This window comes from Choloepus didactylus, chromosome 7 (genome assembly GCF_015220235.1).
Source record: "Choloepus didactylus isolate mChoDid1 chromosome 7, mChoDid1.pri, whole genome shotgun sequence".
In the NCBI taxonomy this organism is placed as follows: domain Eukaryota; kingdom Metazoa; phylum Chordata; class Mammalia; order Pilosa; family Megalonychidae; genus Choloepus; species Choloepus didactylus.
The window spans coordinates 39,830,930-39,847,131 of NC_051313.1; the positions used below are offsets into that span (position 1 = coordinate 39,830,930).

Consider the following 16,202-nt stretch of genomic DNA (forward strand, 5'->3'; position numbering starts at 1 on the left):
CTCAATAAAACTGAATTTAAAAAAAGCAGTGTAGAACAGTGTGTATGTTATGCTATCTTCTGTGTAAAAAGGGGGGGGGGATAAAAATATACATTCCTATTTCCTTTTATTTGCATAAAGAAATCCTGGAAGTATTAACAAGAAACCAATACAAATTGTTACCCATGGGCACGGGGAATAGGAGTGGTAATGAGACTCTCAATGTATATTCTTTTGTGTACGTTTGATTTTTGAATCATGTAAATGTATTACTTATTCAAAATAATTTTTTTAATATGGGACTTAAATGGATTCACTGTAGAGGGATCAACAATATACAGTCACAGAGAACAACTTTTTAGAGATGCTGATTGAGTGTTGCTACATGTGACATCTCCTCTCCCAGACAAGTGGTGTCCAAGGATCTATGCCAGTGTTTGGTGTTTCAAGAGACTGGCTTAGATGCACAAGTCGACTTTCACCTTCCCACTGCAGGGATAGGGACTTAATAAAAAAGTTGGATAAACTTTTTTAAGTTCATCAATACCAAGAAGTTAGAAAGAGAGAGAGCCAAGTCAGTGTGCCCTGGGGTGAGGCCTCTTACCAGGGTCCACTTGCTTGAAGGCTGGCCATGGCAGTTGTAGTGAGGGGGGTCATTAAGCGTGTTACTCAAGAGTCAGGAAGCCTAAAATATTCAAAAGTAGCAAACTGTCGGGATATAGCTTTGCATCCCTCCAAGATGCAGCTTTCTCTGATTTTCTCATTAATTAGGAACTAATTGTGTCTTAGAACTACATCCGAAGCAAGAAGCAGGGCTGCTTAAAGGAATCACTGAAATGTTTTTTAGGCAGTAACAACAGAGATAGCAGCTGATACCCCCTAATCCTTGCTCCTCCCCTCCCCACGAGGGAGTAGGACTGTTATGTCTTTCCCTTCTGGCTCCTCCTTTCCATCTGTATTCAGCAGGTAACATAGAAAAAACCCTGAAACAGGCTGTGAACAGTAGAATGTAGGCTAGGGGCAGCCTGTCTTAGCTCTTACCTCTTGGCTGTGTTCCAGGGCATACTGGTTGGAGGGAGAACACAGGGAGTCATACCCTGGAGTGATGCCCTAATTATAGCTGGTAGAGCACTTTCCTGCAAAGTTGTCAAGGTATAAGTGAAGATCAAGGGCTGAGGTATGGAGCCAATGAGGGAATTGAGGGACTTGGAAATGTATCATTGAAAGTAGCAGAGAAGTAGGCAAATGGCAGATAGTCTATAAAGATTCAGGGGAGTTCAGACTCCAGAAGTAGTTTTTTCACATGATCCCAGCCCTTTAATTTTGGTAAACTTTACTCATTTAAAGGTGTTAGAGTAGATATGTAATTTGTTTCTCTCCACCTCATTGATCTGTTGTCTGTCTTCCCTGCTATAATGTGGGAATCAAAGGCAAAGAGTTCAGCTGTAGTGGAAAAAGCATGGAATTTGGAATCCGGTAATCTATTTAAATCTAAACGTCTTTTCTTTCAAGCTGTTTAACTTAGGTAAAGTTATTTTTTCACTCTGAACCTCAGGTTCTGTGCGTTTCATAGGGTTGCTATAAGGATTAAAGGAGAGAAAATTATATATATATTATCTTGCACCTAGAAGGTATTCAAATAAGTTTCCTTCTTTCATCCTTTTTGTATCTTCCACAGAACTTTATATTTAAAAGGTATTCAAGATATTTCTTATATTGAGTATGTTTCTGTCTACCTATTAAAGCAGAACCCTGTGTTAAGGATAGCCCGAGGCAGGCATGTTTATAAGGCTTTTACCTTGAGCAGCTTATGTCATTGTTATTATATATTTTATCAAGCAACTGTCTGTTAAGTGCCAGTGCTAAGGTTTCACTTGGCTGTTCTGGTCTGTCTCTCCTCCTAACTGTTAGAATCCAGCTTGAAGCTTGTACTTGGGGCAGGCCTGCTCCTCTTCTCTATTGATAGGACCTCTTCTTCACACCAATTTTTGTTAGTGGGTGTGAGAGTCATTCCCTTTACACTCACCAGCCTTCTAAAAACCTAAACCACAAACTGTAGACATGGATAAGCATGGGGACTGTTAAAGATCTTTCCCTCTTTTGTCAAGTATTTGTAGAGCAGCAATGTGGTGCTGGGGTGGCTATGAACAGTATTAATAGACAATTCCTGCCCCTCAGGGAGTTTTTCCTCTAGTAGAAAAGACATGTGCATACCAAAATATAAGTAATTCTTCAGTGATGTATTACGTTTGCTGTTTTACAACTTTCAGAGAACTTTCTCCATTATTTTATTTGAGTCACACTGTAACCTCTATAAGATGAGAAAACTGAATCTGAGTGGTTAAATGTTTTCTCCAACAGTAAAGATGGGGTTTGAAGGAAAAAATGCCTGCAGGGAAACTAGTATGAACCAAATAATTTCCCTAATGTTTGGGACCTAGATTTAAGATACTGTCATCAGAGATTCCCAGTAGCACAGAAAGACTGTTATTACCATTTAAAAAAAAAAAATGCTTTTGAGATTTATATGGTACATGATCCAGGTAATTTTTCAGGAAAGAAGCTAAATCTAAGAAGATATTAACTGAGAACAATTGTTCATTCTAATTCTACCTCAGTGTTTCCTAGTGTTTGGGGAATGATGGACTTGTGCAAGAGTCTCTTTAAATTTTTTGAGGGGATAATTTGACATTATGTTTCAAAAGCCTTAAAAATGTGGGTCTTTTGAAGCAGTAATTTTAAGATTTTATCCTAACAAAATAATCAGAGACGTGTACAAAGATTTAGCTATAAGAATGTTCCCTGTGGTCTTGATGCTGACAGTAATGGCAGTTACGTTAACTGAGGGCTGACCATGGGCACTCACACGTTAAGCACTTGACAGGCGTTTTTTCAGTTACTTGTTGTCAGCAAGCCTAAAAAAAGGAGCATCTTTTCTTAACCCACATTTTACAAATGAGGGGACAGAAAAGTGAGGTTAAGTGACTTGCTCAAGGTCACAGAGTTAAAAAGGAATAGAGCTGGAATTTGAATCCAGATCCAGGTTTCATTCCAGAGCTCACACTTTGAACCATTATGCCGCATCATGATTTGTTAATGGGACAAACTGGAAATAAGATCTACTAAGAATCCGTGAACTACTAGAATCCATGAAATACTTCATAATCTATGGGACAATTTGTAATCATTAAAATCCATGTTGTAGAAATGTTTTTAATGGCTCAAAAAATGACTGAGATTTATTAAGTGAAAAAAGCAAGATACAATGGAATAGGTGCATAGAGCAATGGTTTCTAAACTTCTCTGCACATTGGAATCCTCTGGGGAGCTTAAAGAAATATCGGTCTGTGCCCTAGCCCCAGAGATTGTGATTTAATTATTGGTTTGGGGTGTGGGCTAAGCTTTGGAATAGTTCAGAGATCTCCAGGTGATTCTAATGTGCAGATTGGTTTGGGGACCATTCACTTACATATGATTCCATTTTAAAAACATGAACATACATAGGGAAAAAGGAAAGATATTGACAGAGCTTATCGCTGAGTAGTGGTATTTTTAAATTTATCTTGATTTTCTAAATTTTCAAAAATTTCATTTTCAATTTGTAAGAAATTCATCACCCCCTGTCCCCCCCACTCTGTATTCAGCTTTTGCGAGAATTGAAGCATCCTAATGTGATCGCATTGCAAAAGGTGTTCCTTTCTCACAGTGACCGGAAGGTGTGGCTGTTGTTTGATTATGCAGAGCATGATTTGTGGGTAAGTGTAAACTCATTTTACTTCAAAGATTATTTTGATATGTACTGAAACACATACGTGTGTGACCAAATTGCTAATGCTTGCTCTGTTGACTGTAGTTCAAAATAAATATAATAAAGATGTTGATTTTAAAGAATTTGAGCGATAAACATTAGCATCTTACTTTACTGGGAATATAGTATTTGTAATATTCAGAAATTTTGCTTCAGAAAACTGCAGTAACAGCAGGAGATTATAATTTAATGGAAGTAATTAAAGCAGTTTACCAATATGCATAGTGAAAATTACTTTTCTTTTGTGGTACGCAAAGTACTTCCAATTTAACCAGTATGTGTTTGTGAATCGTTTATCATTCTAAGTTAAGGTCTACCTGTTGCAAAATTTTGCCATTTAAAACTGGCTCCACGAAATAGAAGTATATCTTTAGTTTTCAAATTTTAAGGATATTTTATCAGTATATAGAGGAAGGAAATGAAGGAAACTCAAAACTCTAATTTCTAACTTTGTAAGTCAGTAATCAAGTATTTAAACATTTTATCAGAGGAATTACTAAAAGTAAATATTCAAAACTGGCAGTTCAAATTATGAATAATTAATTTTGATTCAGTATGGTATGTTTGTCATCTATATAAACTGCAAATCTGTTTAGGACTTACTTTAACAGACTCATAGGCCTTGAATGCACTTCCAAAGTTCATGATGTTATAGCAGATATTGATAAGAACCTTGAGTGTGTTTTCCTCAATTCTTTTCATGGATATCCATGAAAAATTGCATTTCCTTCCTTTTTCTTGGTCTATATTTCTACTAAGGTTTACTTGAGAACATATATACTTCACTTTGAACATCAGTGATGTGATGAATCGCCTCAAAGAAGATGTAGCACATTGGATTATTAAGATCCTATAGAACCTTTCTGTTTAATATAGTGGCCACTAGCCTCATGTGCTTATTGAGCACTTGAAATTTGGCTGGTCCAAAGTGAGATGTGCTATAAATGTAAAAATATACACTGAATTTCAAAGACTTAGTATGAAAAAAAGGCAATAACATGTCTCATTAATAGTTTTATATTGATTACATGTTGAATTAATATTTTGGATATATTGGGTTACTTAAAATATATTAAAGTTAACTTTACCTGTTTCTTTTTTTTTAAATGTGGCTGTTAAAAATTAAAGTTATATATATGGCTCCCATTATATTTCAGTTGGACAGCTCTGCTGTAATATAAACCTTAATTTTCTATTATTTCTTAAAATTGAGTGTTATCAGTTTGTTTGTTTTTTTTAAAGCAGAAAGCTATAAAATTAACTTAATAATTTTCCAGTACCATTTAACTGTTTTCAGGCTATTGAAGTACTGTTGACAACTTCACCACTGTTGTTTGAATAGGGTTTTGAATGGTCTTCAGTACCCACTTTGGCACGTTTTGGAACAGAAGAGGGTGGGGGCGGCAGGTAGCAATTCTTCCCTTTCATTACGATGTTTTTATAACCTACAGTATAATCCAGTTGTATATATTTTAATGGGGTTACTTTCCCTCCACCTTTCTAATGATTTCCTATTTAATATTAGCCACTAGGAATATATCTTAATTCATTCTGTGCCAAAAGAAGGTGGAGCTTTCCCAGTAATTTTAATACAAACCTAGTTAGTAGTATTACTCAGATACACTGAGTTATCTCTCACTTTTTTTATAGAATAGTAAAGATTTACAAGTTTGTTGGGTTTTTTTCCCTCTCTCATTCTGTCAGTAGCTACTTTGACCTTAGGTATTTGATAATTTGTTTGTGAAGAGATTACTGGAGAGAGTGGATATCTGTTTTTCTTGGGGGATCAACAACTATTGATTTTGAATATATTTTGAAACTATAAAAGTATGATTCAATTAAAAAGTCTTTACAAATAACAGGAGACATATTTATTGGTGAAATGTTTTCTTGTCTTAAAAATCTCACATCTGAACATGTTTCCTTGAACTGAATATTTTTCTTGTGAAGAACAATATTTATACAATGATAAAACTATATGAAATTTGAGGAGCAGTCTAAAATTTTTATTCAAACTTTTAAATAGCAACCCTTTTACATTGTTTTTGTTTAATGAAAATCTTAATAATTTCGGTAAATCCTGTCACTTTACCCTGCAATAACATGGCCATATTTGCTCTAAAAATACTCAGTTTTAAAAAAAATTATTATTTTTAAATTTTATTTGCCATTTTAACCATTTTTAAGTGTACAATGCAGTGGCATTAATTACATTTATAGTGGTGTGCTACCTTCACTATAAATCAGTCTTGGTTGACTTTATTATACAAACTATTTTTCTTTGTGTTGTTACTGGCTTTCAATAAGTAATTTTAAAATGTAGAGATTTTATTGCCACAATTGTATTTTAATGACATAGATATTTAGCAAAGACTATATGTTATTATACTGTTTTTTTTAAATTTCTAGCATATTATTAAGTTTCACCGTGCATCGAAAGCAAATAAAAAGCCCATGCAATTGCCGAGATCTATGGTTAAATCATTACTTTATCAGATTCTTGATGGTATCCATTACCTCCATGCAAATTGGGTGCTTCATAGAGACTTGGTAAGTATGTTCCTCTTGTGAATTAATCAATATGTTCTTTTTTCCTCTTTCAAAAAATATTTTTACTTCTTTATGTAATCATAAAACATTGATTGTAGAAAATTTTGAAATCACACATAAGCAAAAAAAAAGGAAATTAAAAACCTCGATAAACCTACAACCCAAAGATATTAATAACATGTTGTGTATATTCTTCTGTTATATTTTTGCATAGATATAAATTGTCAGTGTAGTTTTTAAACTAATTATTAGTGTTATTTTAGTGGGGCGGTCATATGTGAAACAAACACCTGTTGATCCATATTGTTCTGCCTATTATTATTGTTCATCATTGGTAAAAACATTAATAATTAGTCCTCATTGTTTTTATACTTAAGATCCAAAATGATCCAAATATGGCATCCTATAAAAAGAGTGCTATTATCAGTATTGACTATAGAAAGTGAATAAAAAAGTCTAACAGATGGAATATACTTTTTTTTTTTTTTTTTTTAATCATCATTTTATTGAGATATATTCACATACCACGCAGTCATACAAAACAAATTGTACTTTCGATTGTTTACAGTACCATTACATAGTTGTACATTCATCACCTAAATCAATCCCTGACACCTTCATTAGCACACACACAAAAATAACAAGAATAATAATTAGAGTGAAAAAGAGCAATTGAAGTAAAAAAGAACACTGGGTACCTTTGTCTGTTTGTTTCCTTCCCCTACTTTTCTACACATCCATCCATAAACTAGACAAAGTGGTGTTTGGTCCTTATGGCTTTCCCAATCCCATTGTCACCCCTCATAAGCTACATTTTTATACAACTGTCTTCGAGATTCATGGGTTCTGGGTTGTAGTTTGATAGTTTCAGGTATCCACCACCAGCTACCCCAATTCTTTAGAACCTAAAAAGGGTTGTCTAAAGTGTGCATAAGAGTGCCCACCAGAGTGACCTCTCGGCTCCTTTTGGAATCTCTCTGCCACTGAAGCTTATTTCATTTCCTTTCACATCCCCCTTTTGGTCAAGAAGATGTTCTCCGTCCCACGGTGCCAGGTCTACATTCCTCCCTGGGAGTCATATTCCACGTTGCCAGGGAGATTCACTTCCCTGGGTGTCTGATCCCACGTAGGGGGGAGGGCAGTGATTTCACCTTTCAAGTTGGCTTAGCCAGAGAGAGAGGGCCACATCTGAGCAACAAAGAGGCATTCAGGAGGAGACTCTTAGGCACAAATATAGGGAGGCCTAGCCTCTCCTTTGCAGCAACCGTCTTCCCAAGGGTAAAACTTATGGTAGAGGGCTCAACCCATCAAACCACCAGTCCCCTATGTCTGTGGTCATGTTAGCAACCATGGAGGTGGGGTAGGCGAATACCCCTGCATTCTCCACAGGCTCCTCAAGGGGGCACTACATCTTTTTTTTTTTTTTTTTTTTTTTAACTTTCCCTTCTTTTTTCAAATCACCTGTATGAAAAAAAAAGTTAAAAAGAAAACAAACATACAATAAAAGAGCCTTTCAAAGAGACCATAGCAAGGGAGTAAGAAAAAGACAACTAACCTAAGATAACTGCTTAACTTCCAACATGTTCCTACTTTACCCCAAGAAAGTTACATAATATAGCAACATTTCAGTGAACTTGTTCCTACTACAACCATCAGAAATTAACAGACCATAGTCATTTCTGGGCATCCCCAGAACGTTAAATAGCCTATCTGTTCTTCCTGGATTATTGTTCCCCCTTCCTTAATTGCTCTCTACTGCTAGTTCCCCTACATTCTACATTATAAACCATTTGTTTTACATTTTTCAAAGTTCACATTAGTGGTAGCATATAATATTTCTCTTTTTGTGCCTGGCTTATTTCGCTCAGCATTATGTCTTCAAGGTTCATCCATGTTGTCATATGTTTCACCAGATCGTTCCTTCTTACTGCCGCGTAGTATTCCATCGTGTGTATATACCACATTTTATTTATCCACTCATCTGTTGAAGGACATTTGGGTTGTTTCCATCTCTTGGCAATTGTGAATAATGCTGCTTTGAACATTGGCGTGCAGATATCTGTTCGTGTCACTGCTTTCCGATCTTCCGGGTATATACCGAGGAGTGCAATCGCTGGATCGAATGGTAGCTCTATATCTAGTTTTCTAAGGAACTGCCAGACTGACTTCCAGAGTGGCTGAACCATTATACAGTCCCACCAACAATGAATAAGAGTTCCAATTTCTCCACATCCCCTCCAGCATTTGTAGTTTCCTGTTTGTTTAATGGCAGCCATTGTAACCGGTGTTAGATGGTATCTCATTGTGGTCTTAATTTGCATCTCTCTAATAGCTAGTGAAGCTGAACATTTTTTCATGTGTTTCTTGGCCATTTGTATTTCCTCTTCAGAGAACTGTCTTTTCATATCTTTTGCCCATTTTATAATTGGGCTGTCTGTACTATTGTCATTGAGTTGTAGGATTTCTTTGTATATGCAAGATATCAGTCTTTTGTCAGATACATGGTTTCCAAAAATTTTTTCCCATTGAGTTGGCTGCCTCTTTACCTTTTTGAGAAATTCCTTTGAGGTGCAGAAACTTCTAAGCTTGAGGAGTTCCCATTTATCTATTTTCTCTTTTGTTGCTTGTGCTTTGGGTGTAAAGTCTAGGAAGTGGCCTCCTAATACAAGGTCTTGAAGATGTTTTCCTACATTATCTTCTAGGAGTTTTATGGTACTTTCTTTTATATTGAGATCTTTGGTCCATTTTGAGTTAATTTTTGTGTAGGGGGTGAGGTAGGGGTCCTCTTTCATTCTTTTGGATATGGATATCCAACTCTCCCAGCCCCATTTGTTGAAAAGACCATTATGGCTCAGTTCGGTGACTTTGGGGGCCTTATCAAAGATCAGTCGGCCATAGATCTGAGGGTCTATCTCTGAATTCTCAATTCGATTCCATTGATCTATATGTCTATCTTTGTGCCAGTACCATGCTGTCTTGGCAACTGTGGCTTTATAATAAGCTTCAAAGTCAGGGAGTGTAAGTCCTCCCACTTCGTTTTTCTTTTTTAGAGTGTCTTTAGCAATTCGAGGCATCTTCCCTTTCCAAATAAATTTGATAACTAGCTTTTCCAAGTCTGCAAAGTAGGTTGTTGGAATTTTGATTGGGATTGCATTGAATCTGTAGATGAGTTTGGGTAGAATTGACATCTTAATGACATTTAGCCTTCCTATCCATGAACATGGAATATTTTTCCATCTTTTAAGGTCCCCTTCTATTTCTTTTAGTAGAGTTATGTAGTTTTCTTTGTATAGGTCTTTTACATCTTTGGTTAAGTTGATTCCTAGGTACTTGATTTTTTTAGTTGCTATTGAAAATGGTATCTTTTTCTTGAGTGTCTCTTCAGTTTGTTCATTTCTAGCATATAGAAACATTACTGACTTATGTGCATTAATCTTGTATCCCGCTACTTTGCTAAATTTGTTTATTAGCTCTAGTAGGTGTATCGTTGATTTCTCAGGGTTTTCTAGATATAAGATCATATCATCTGCAAACAATGACAGTTTTACTTCTTCTTTTCCAATTTGGATGCCTTTTATTTCTTTGTCTTGCCGGATTGCCCTGGCTAGCACTTCCAGCACAATGTTGAATAACAGTGGTGACAGCGGGCATCCTTGTCTTGTTCCTGATCTTAGAGGGAAGGCTTTCAGTCTCTCACCATTGAGTACTATGCTGGCTGTGGGTTTTTCATATATGCTCTTTATCATGTTGAGGAAGTTTCCTTCAATTCCTACCTTTTGAAGTGTTTTTATCAAAAAGGGATGTTGGATTTTGTCAAATGCTTTTTCAGCATCTATTGAGATGATCAATTGATTTTTCCCTTTCGAGTTTTTAATGTGTTGTAATACATTGATTGTTTTTCTTATGTTGAACCATCCTTGCATGCCTGGAATGAACCCCACTTGGTCATGGTGTATGATTTTTTTAATGTGTCTTTGGATTCGATTTGCAAGTATTTTGTTGAGGATTTTTGCATCTATATTCATTAGGGAGATTGGCCGGTAGTTTTCCTTTTTTGTAGCATCTTTGCCTGGTTTTGGTATTAGATTGATGTTAGCTTCATAAAATGAGTTAGGTAGTGTTCCATTTTCTTCAATGTTTTGAAAAAGTTTGAGTAAGATTGGTGTCAGTTCTTTCTGGAAAGTTTGGTAGAATTCCCCTGTGAAGCCATCTGGCCCTGGGCATTTATTTGTGGGAAGATTTTTGATGACTGATTGGATCTCTTTGCTTGTGATGGGTTGGTTGAGGTCTTCTATTTCTTCTCTGGTCAGTCTAGGTTGTTCATATGTTTCCAGGAAATTGTCCATTTCCTCTACATTATCCAGTTTGTTGCCATACAGTTGTTCATAATATCCTCTTATAATTTTTTTAATTTCTTCAGGATCTGCAGTTATGTCACCTTTTTCATTCATTATTTTGTTTATATGGGTCTTCTCTCTTTTTGATTTTGTCAGTCTAGCTAGGGGCTTGTCAATCTTGTTGATCTTCTCAAAGAACCAACTTTTGGTGATATTTATCCTTTCTATTGTTTTTTTGTTCTCTATGTCATTTATTTCTGCTTTAATCCTTGTTATTTCTTTTCTTCTACTTGGTTTAGGATTGGTTTGCTGTTCATTTTCTAGCTTCTTCAGTTGATCCATTAGTTCTTTGATTTTGGCTCTTTCTTCCTTTTTAATATATGCGTTTAGTGCTATAAATTTCCCCCTTAGCACTGCTTTTGCTGCATCCCATAGGTTTTGGTATGTTGTGTTCTCATTTTCATTCGTCTCTATATATTTAGCAATTTCTCTTGCTATTTCTTCTTTAACCCACTGATTGTTTAGGAGTGTGTTGTTTAACCTCCAGGTATTTGTGAATTTTCTAAGTCTCTGATGGTTATTGACTTCTAATTGTATTCCATTGTGGTCAGAGAATGTGCTTTGAATAATTTCAATCTTTTTAAATTTATTGAGGCTTGTTTTATGTCCCAGCATATGATCTATTCTGGAGAAAGTTCCATGAGCACTAGAAAAGTATGTGTATCCTGGTGATTTGGGATGTAATGTCCTGTAGATGTCTGTTAAATCTAATTCATTTATCAGATTGTTTAGGTTTTCAATTTCCTTATTGGTCTTCTGTCTGGTTGATCTATCTATAGGAGAGAGTGATGTGTTGAAGTCTCCCACAATTATTGTGGAAACATCAATTGCTTCCTTTAGTTTTGCCAATGTTTCTCTCATGTATTTTGTGGCACCTTGATTGGGTGCATAGACATTTACGATTGTTATTTCTTCTTGCTGAATTGCCCCTTTTATTAGTATGTAGTGGCCTTCTTTGTCTCTCAAAACATCCCTGCATTTGAAGTCTATTTTATCTGAGATTAATATTGCTACACCTGCTTTCTTTTGGCTGTAGCTTGCATGAAATATTTTTTTCCATCCTTTCACTTTCAATTTCTTTGTGTCCCTGTGTCTAAGATGAGTCTCTTGTATGCAACATATGATGGTTCATTTTTTTTTGATCCATTCTGCGAATCTATATCTTTTAATTGGGGAGTTTAATCCATTTACATTCAACGTTAAAACCGTGAAGGCATTTCTTGAATCGGCCATCTTATCCTTTGGATTATGTTTGCCATATTTTTCCCTCTCTCTATTAATATCCTTTATTGTACCCATACCGAATCTCTTTAGTACTGAACCTTTCTCCAAGTCTCTCTGTCCTGTCTTTGTTTCTCTGTCTGTAGGGCTCCCTTTAGTATCTCCAGTAGGGCAGGTCTCTTATTAGCAAATTCTCTCAGCATTTCTTTGTCTGTGAAAAATTTAAGCTCTCCCTCAAATTTGAAGGAGAGCTTTGCTGGATAAAGTATTCTTGGCTGGAAATTCCTCTCTCTCAGAATTTTAAATATATCGTGCCATTGCCTTCTCGCCTCCATGGTGGCTGCTGAGTAGTCACTACTTAGTCTTATGCTGTTTCCTTTGTATGTGGTGAATTGCTTTTCTCTTGCTGCTTTCAGAACTTGCTCCTTCTCTTCTATGTTTGACAGTGTGATCAGTATATGTCTCGGAGTGGGTTTTTTTGGATTTATTCTATTTGGAGTTCGCTGAGCATTTATGATTTGTGTATTTATGTTGTTTAGAAGATTTGGGAAGTTTTCCCCAACAATTTCTTTGAATACTCTTCCTAGACCTTTACCCTTTTCTTCCCCTTCTGGGACACCAATGAGTCTTATATTCGGACGTTTCATATTATCTATCATATCCCTGAGGTCCATTTCGAGTTTTTCAATTTTTTTCCCCATTCTTTCTTTTATGCTTTCATTTTCCATTCTGTCATCTTCCAGGTCACTGATTCGTTGTTCAACTTCCTCTAGTCTTGTACTATGAGTGTCCAGAATCTTTTTAATTTGGTCAACAGTTTCTTTAATTTCCATAAGATCATCCATTTTTTTATTTAGTCTTGCAATGTCTTCTTTATGCTCTTCTAGGGTCTTCTTGATTTCCTTCATATCCCGTACTAGGGTCTCATTGTTCATCTTTAGTTCTTTGAGTAGCTGCTCTAGGTGTGTCTCTTCTGGTCTTTTGATTTGGGTGCTTGGGCTTGGGTTATCCATATCGTCTGGTTTTTTCATATGCTTTATAATTTTCTGTTGTTTTTGGCCTCGTGGCATTTGCTGTCCTTGATAGGGGTCTTTTAGGGTTTGTAGACCAGTTGAAGTCCTTATCTCTAATTTATCAGATCTACAGCTTCGTGGAGTACACTTTCTCTAACTAACCAGCAGGTGGCGTCCACGAGCCACCTGTTCTCCACAAGCCAGATCTCCCCTGCTTAGCCTTTTTGGTGAGTGGGGGAGTGAGTCTTGTGGGGCCCAATTGGTGTCCCAAGCTTGCGTGTGTAGTTGGTGTTGCCTGCCCTGTATGTGGGGCGTGTTTCTGGGCAGTCGGGGAGGGGGGGTGGCCCTAACAATCAAATCTCCCTGATGATCCTAGAGTTTTAAAGCTACTGCAATAGTCTAATCCTTCAGTTCAGTCCTGCCACAGTTTGTCTCTGCCACTGACCCACAAGTCTTTGGTATTGGCGTATGGCTCCTGAGACTTGCAAGTGGGCCCCTCTTCCAGGCTGTGCACCCCGGGTCCTCTGTTGAGGGATGACTGTGCTATGTCACAGGTGAGTGCCGTCCCCCCAGGGCAGTTCTGGGCTGCTGGGCTGTGTTGGGAGGCTCCCAGTCTGCTCAAATGATGGCTGAATGGGGCTCTGTTAATTCACACTGCTCCCCCTTCCCAGCTCTGGGACATTCAGCTGAGGTTGCAGGGAAGGCTAATGTCCACGCCCAGTTTTGTGGTGTGTGCCTGTTATTTGAAGCACTTCCGTCACACTGGGTTGTCTGGGGCAGCTCTGGGCTATGGGGCTGGCGATGGGCAGGAGTGTTTCCTGTCCACCAGGATGGTGGCTGTGAGCGGACACCCCCCTTTTCTTGGGAAGTTGTGTTGTTTAGTGAATTTTCTCAGCCACTGGATTATTGCCTTTTGTCTCAGAGCTCTCTTAGTTCTGCTCTTGACTTGACGTGCCCAAATTTCAATTCTTTGAAGCTTTCTGTATTGAGCTTCTTAGAGTAATTGTTTTAGAAAAAGCAAAAAGGATTTAAAAAAAAAAAAAAAAAAAAAAAAAAGGGCCCTCCTCAGAGATCTAATGGGTTATTGAAATGCTAATAGACAAAGCAACCAGGGCCATTAAGGAAAGGTGCCCTGGGCAGAGAGATCAGCCTTGCTTCGGGATTTGCATATGCGCCTCAAGGCCTGATCTCCGCCCTTCCCCTTTCTGTGTTCACCAGAACTCCAAAAATCCTCTGCTTTTACTTTGGAGCTTCTCGTGTTGTTTTCCTTCTATGCCCGTCTCCTCTCTGCTGGGCTGGCTGCTCTCAGAGTCTCTGGTGTCTGGCCTCAGTCTATCTATGGTTGGAGTTTGAATCAGTAGAATGAGTTTCCGATGAGAGCAGCCACTGCAATTATCCCTTCTCCTTCCTGGAGCTGACAGCCCCTCCTCCCCCGGGACTGAGCCTGGCAGGGAGGGGCGCGGGTCCCCTGGCCGCAAAAACTTACAGATTTCGGTGATCTCAGCAGTTCCACGTTTTCATGAGTGTTGTATGAAGTATGCCCAAAGACAGATTGCTCTGTGGTGTCCAGTCCACGCAGTTCCTGGCTTTTTACCTACTTTCCTGGAGGAGTAACTAAAACATACAGCTCACCAGTCTGCCATCTTGCCCCGCCTCCCCGGAATATACTTTTATATACTTAATAATGACAAATTAGCCACAATTCAAACATTTGATTTTACTTTTTAATGCAGTATACATATAATCAACACACACTCTTTCAAATTGTGTGCTATATATTCATCTCCACATTATTGTCATTTTAGTTTATATAGATGACATTTTTGTTTGTTTGTTTTAAAGTAAATCGGGGTACTGATTAGCTGCCCTGAGTTTATGATTGAAAGTTTTATTTTGCCCTCTAAAAGTGGTTTCATGATCATTTATTTTTTAGGCTTTTGGGAATTCTAGGGATATGTCTAGGTGGGGTCCAGTTTTACTAACAGAGGAGAAGTATTTATTATAGAAAAGAATGAATGCACAAACAGATCTAGTTAGTCAAGCTTAGTGGCTTGGCCACCTCTTGCAGTGGCACTGAAGTTAAATTGGGGCCAAAATGACAGTGACCATGAGATGCATTTACCATTTCAACAGAAGCTTTTTACCTTATAATTTTAAACTGTAAGGTTCCCAAAGACGTCCACCTATACACTTTACTATTAGCTATAGATCAGCATGTTTTTAAATGATACCTGGGTACATGAGGTTGTTCTCGATCAAGAGAAAACAACCTTTCTAAATGTGAATTAATCAATATGTTTAGAATTTAATTTGCTATACACTTAATGTAACCTATGTGGGCTATATTTCTGAGGTCACAATCATGTTTGAATCATCGATCAGAATCTTTTATTGAGGATTAACGAATCTGAGTTTTTCTTCCTTTTTTTCATAAAATTGTATCTTTTGTTATAAACAGCATAGTTGAACACATTTTATTCAAGATGAATGTCCACTGGCACTAAAACTAAGTATGACCGGGCCTTACATTTTTCTCCCATCCAAACTTGCTGCTGCTTTAGTGTCATCTCTTTTGGATTTAGCCCTATCCCCCTAGCCTGGAAACTTCTTTTACAGCTTGTAGACCTCTTTTTTTTTTTTTTTTTTTTTTTTTGGATTTCACATCCACTGTTTGCCAAGTCCTGTTAGTTTCACCTCCAAAATATCTCCTCCATTCCTCTTTTACCATGCCCAGTGCCTCATTCCTACTTTAGGGCTTCATTATCTGTTTCTTAGATTATGTTACTAGCCTCTTAACTTGTCTACTTGTCAGCAAACTCTTTCCCTTCCAGTCCAATTTAGGCCTTTTCACTAATTACTCAACTCCTGTTCAGTTGAAATACTTCCTCACTGATTACAGACTAAAACTCTAGTTCCTTATTTGACTTTCAGGGTCTTGCCAGATCTAGCTCCAACTGTCTTTCCTAAGTTTTTTTTATCCCATCATCTTTCCTTTTTGTTTTTATAACAGATTTATTGAGATATAATTCACATACATTACAATTCACCCATTTAAAGCATACAATTCAGTGGTTTTTATTATATTCACAGGTACGTGCAGCCATCACCATGGTAAATTTTGGAACATTTTCATCATCTTAAAAAGAAACCGCCATACCCTTTAGCTATCACTCCTCTATCCAGCCCTAAGTAACCACTAATCCACTTTCTTTCTCTATAGATTTCCCTATTCTG

General features: G+C 37.2%; 1 protein-coding gene across 5 annotated transcripts in view; it reads left to right on the forward strand.

The window, feature by feature from the left end:
• CDK19 (cyclin dependent kinase 19) overlaps positions 1-16,202 on the forward strand; it is a 246,541-nt gene that overhangs the window by 175,449 nt on the left and 54,890 nt on the right. For 4 of the 5 annotated variants that reach the window (XM_037843951.1, XM_037843950.1, XM_037843952.1 and 1 more), the window contains exons 3-4: positions 3,624-3,734; positions 6,197-6,337. The exons of the other annotated variant lie outside the window; for it this stretch is intronic. In XM_037843951.1, the coding sequence (XP_037699879.1) occupies positions 3,624-3,734; positions 6,197-6,337 (252 nt within the window). The remainder of the gene's footprint in view (positions 1-3,623; positions 3,735-6,196; positions 6,338-16,202) is intronic. 5 annotated transcript variants of the gene reach the window in all.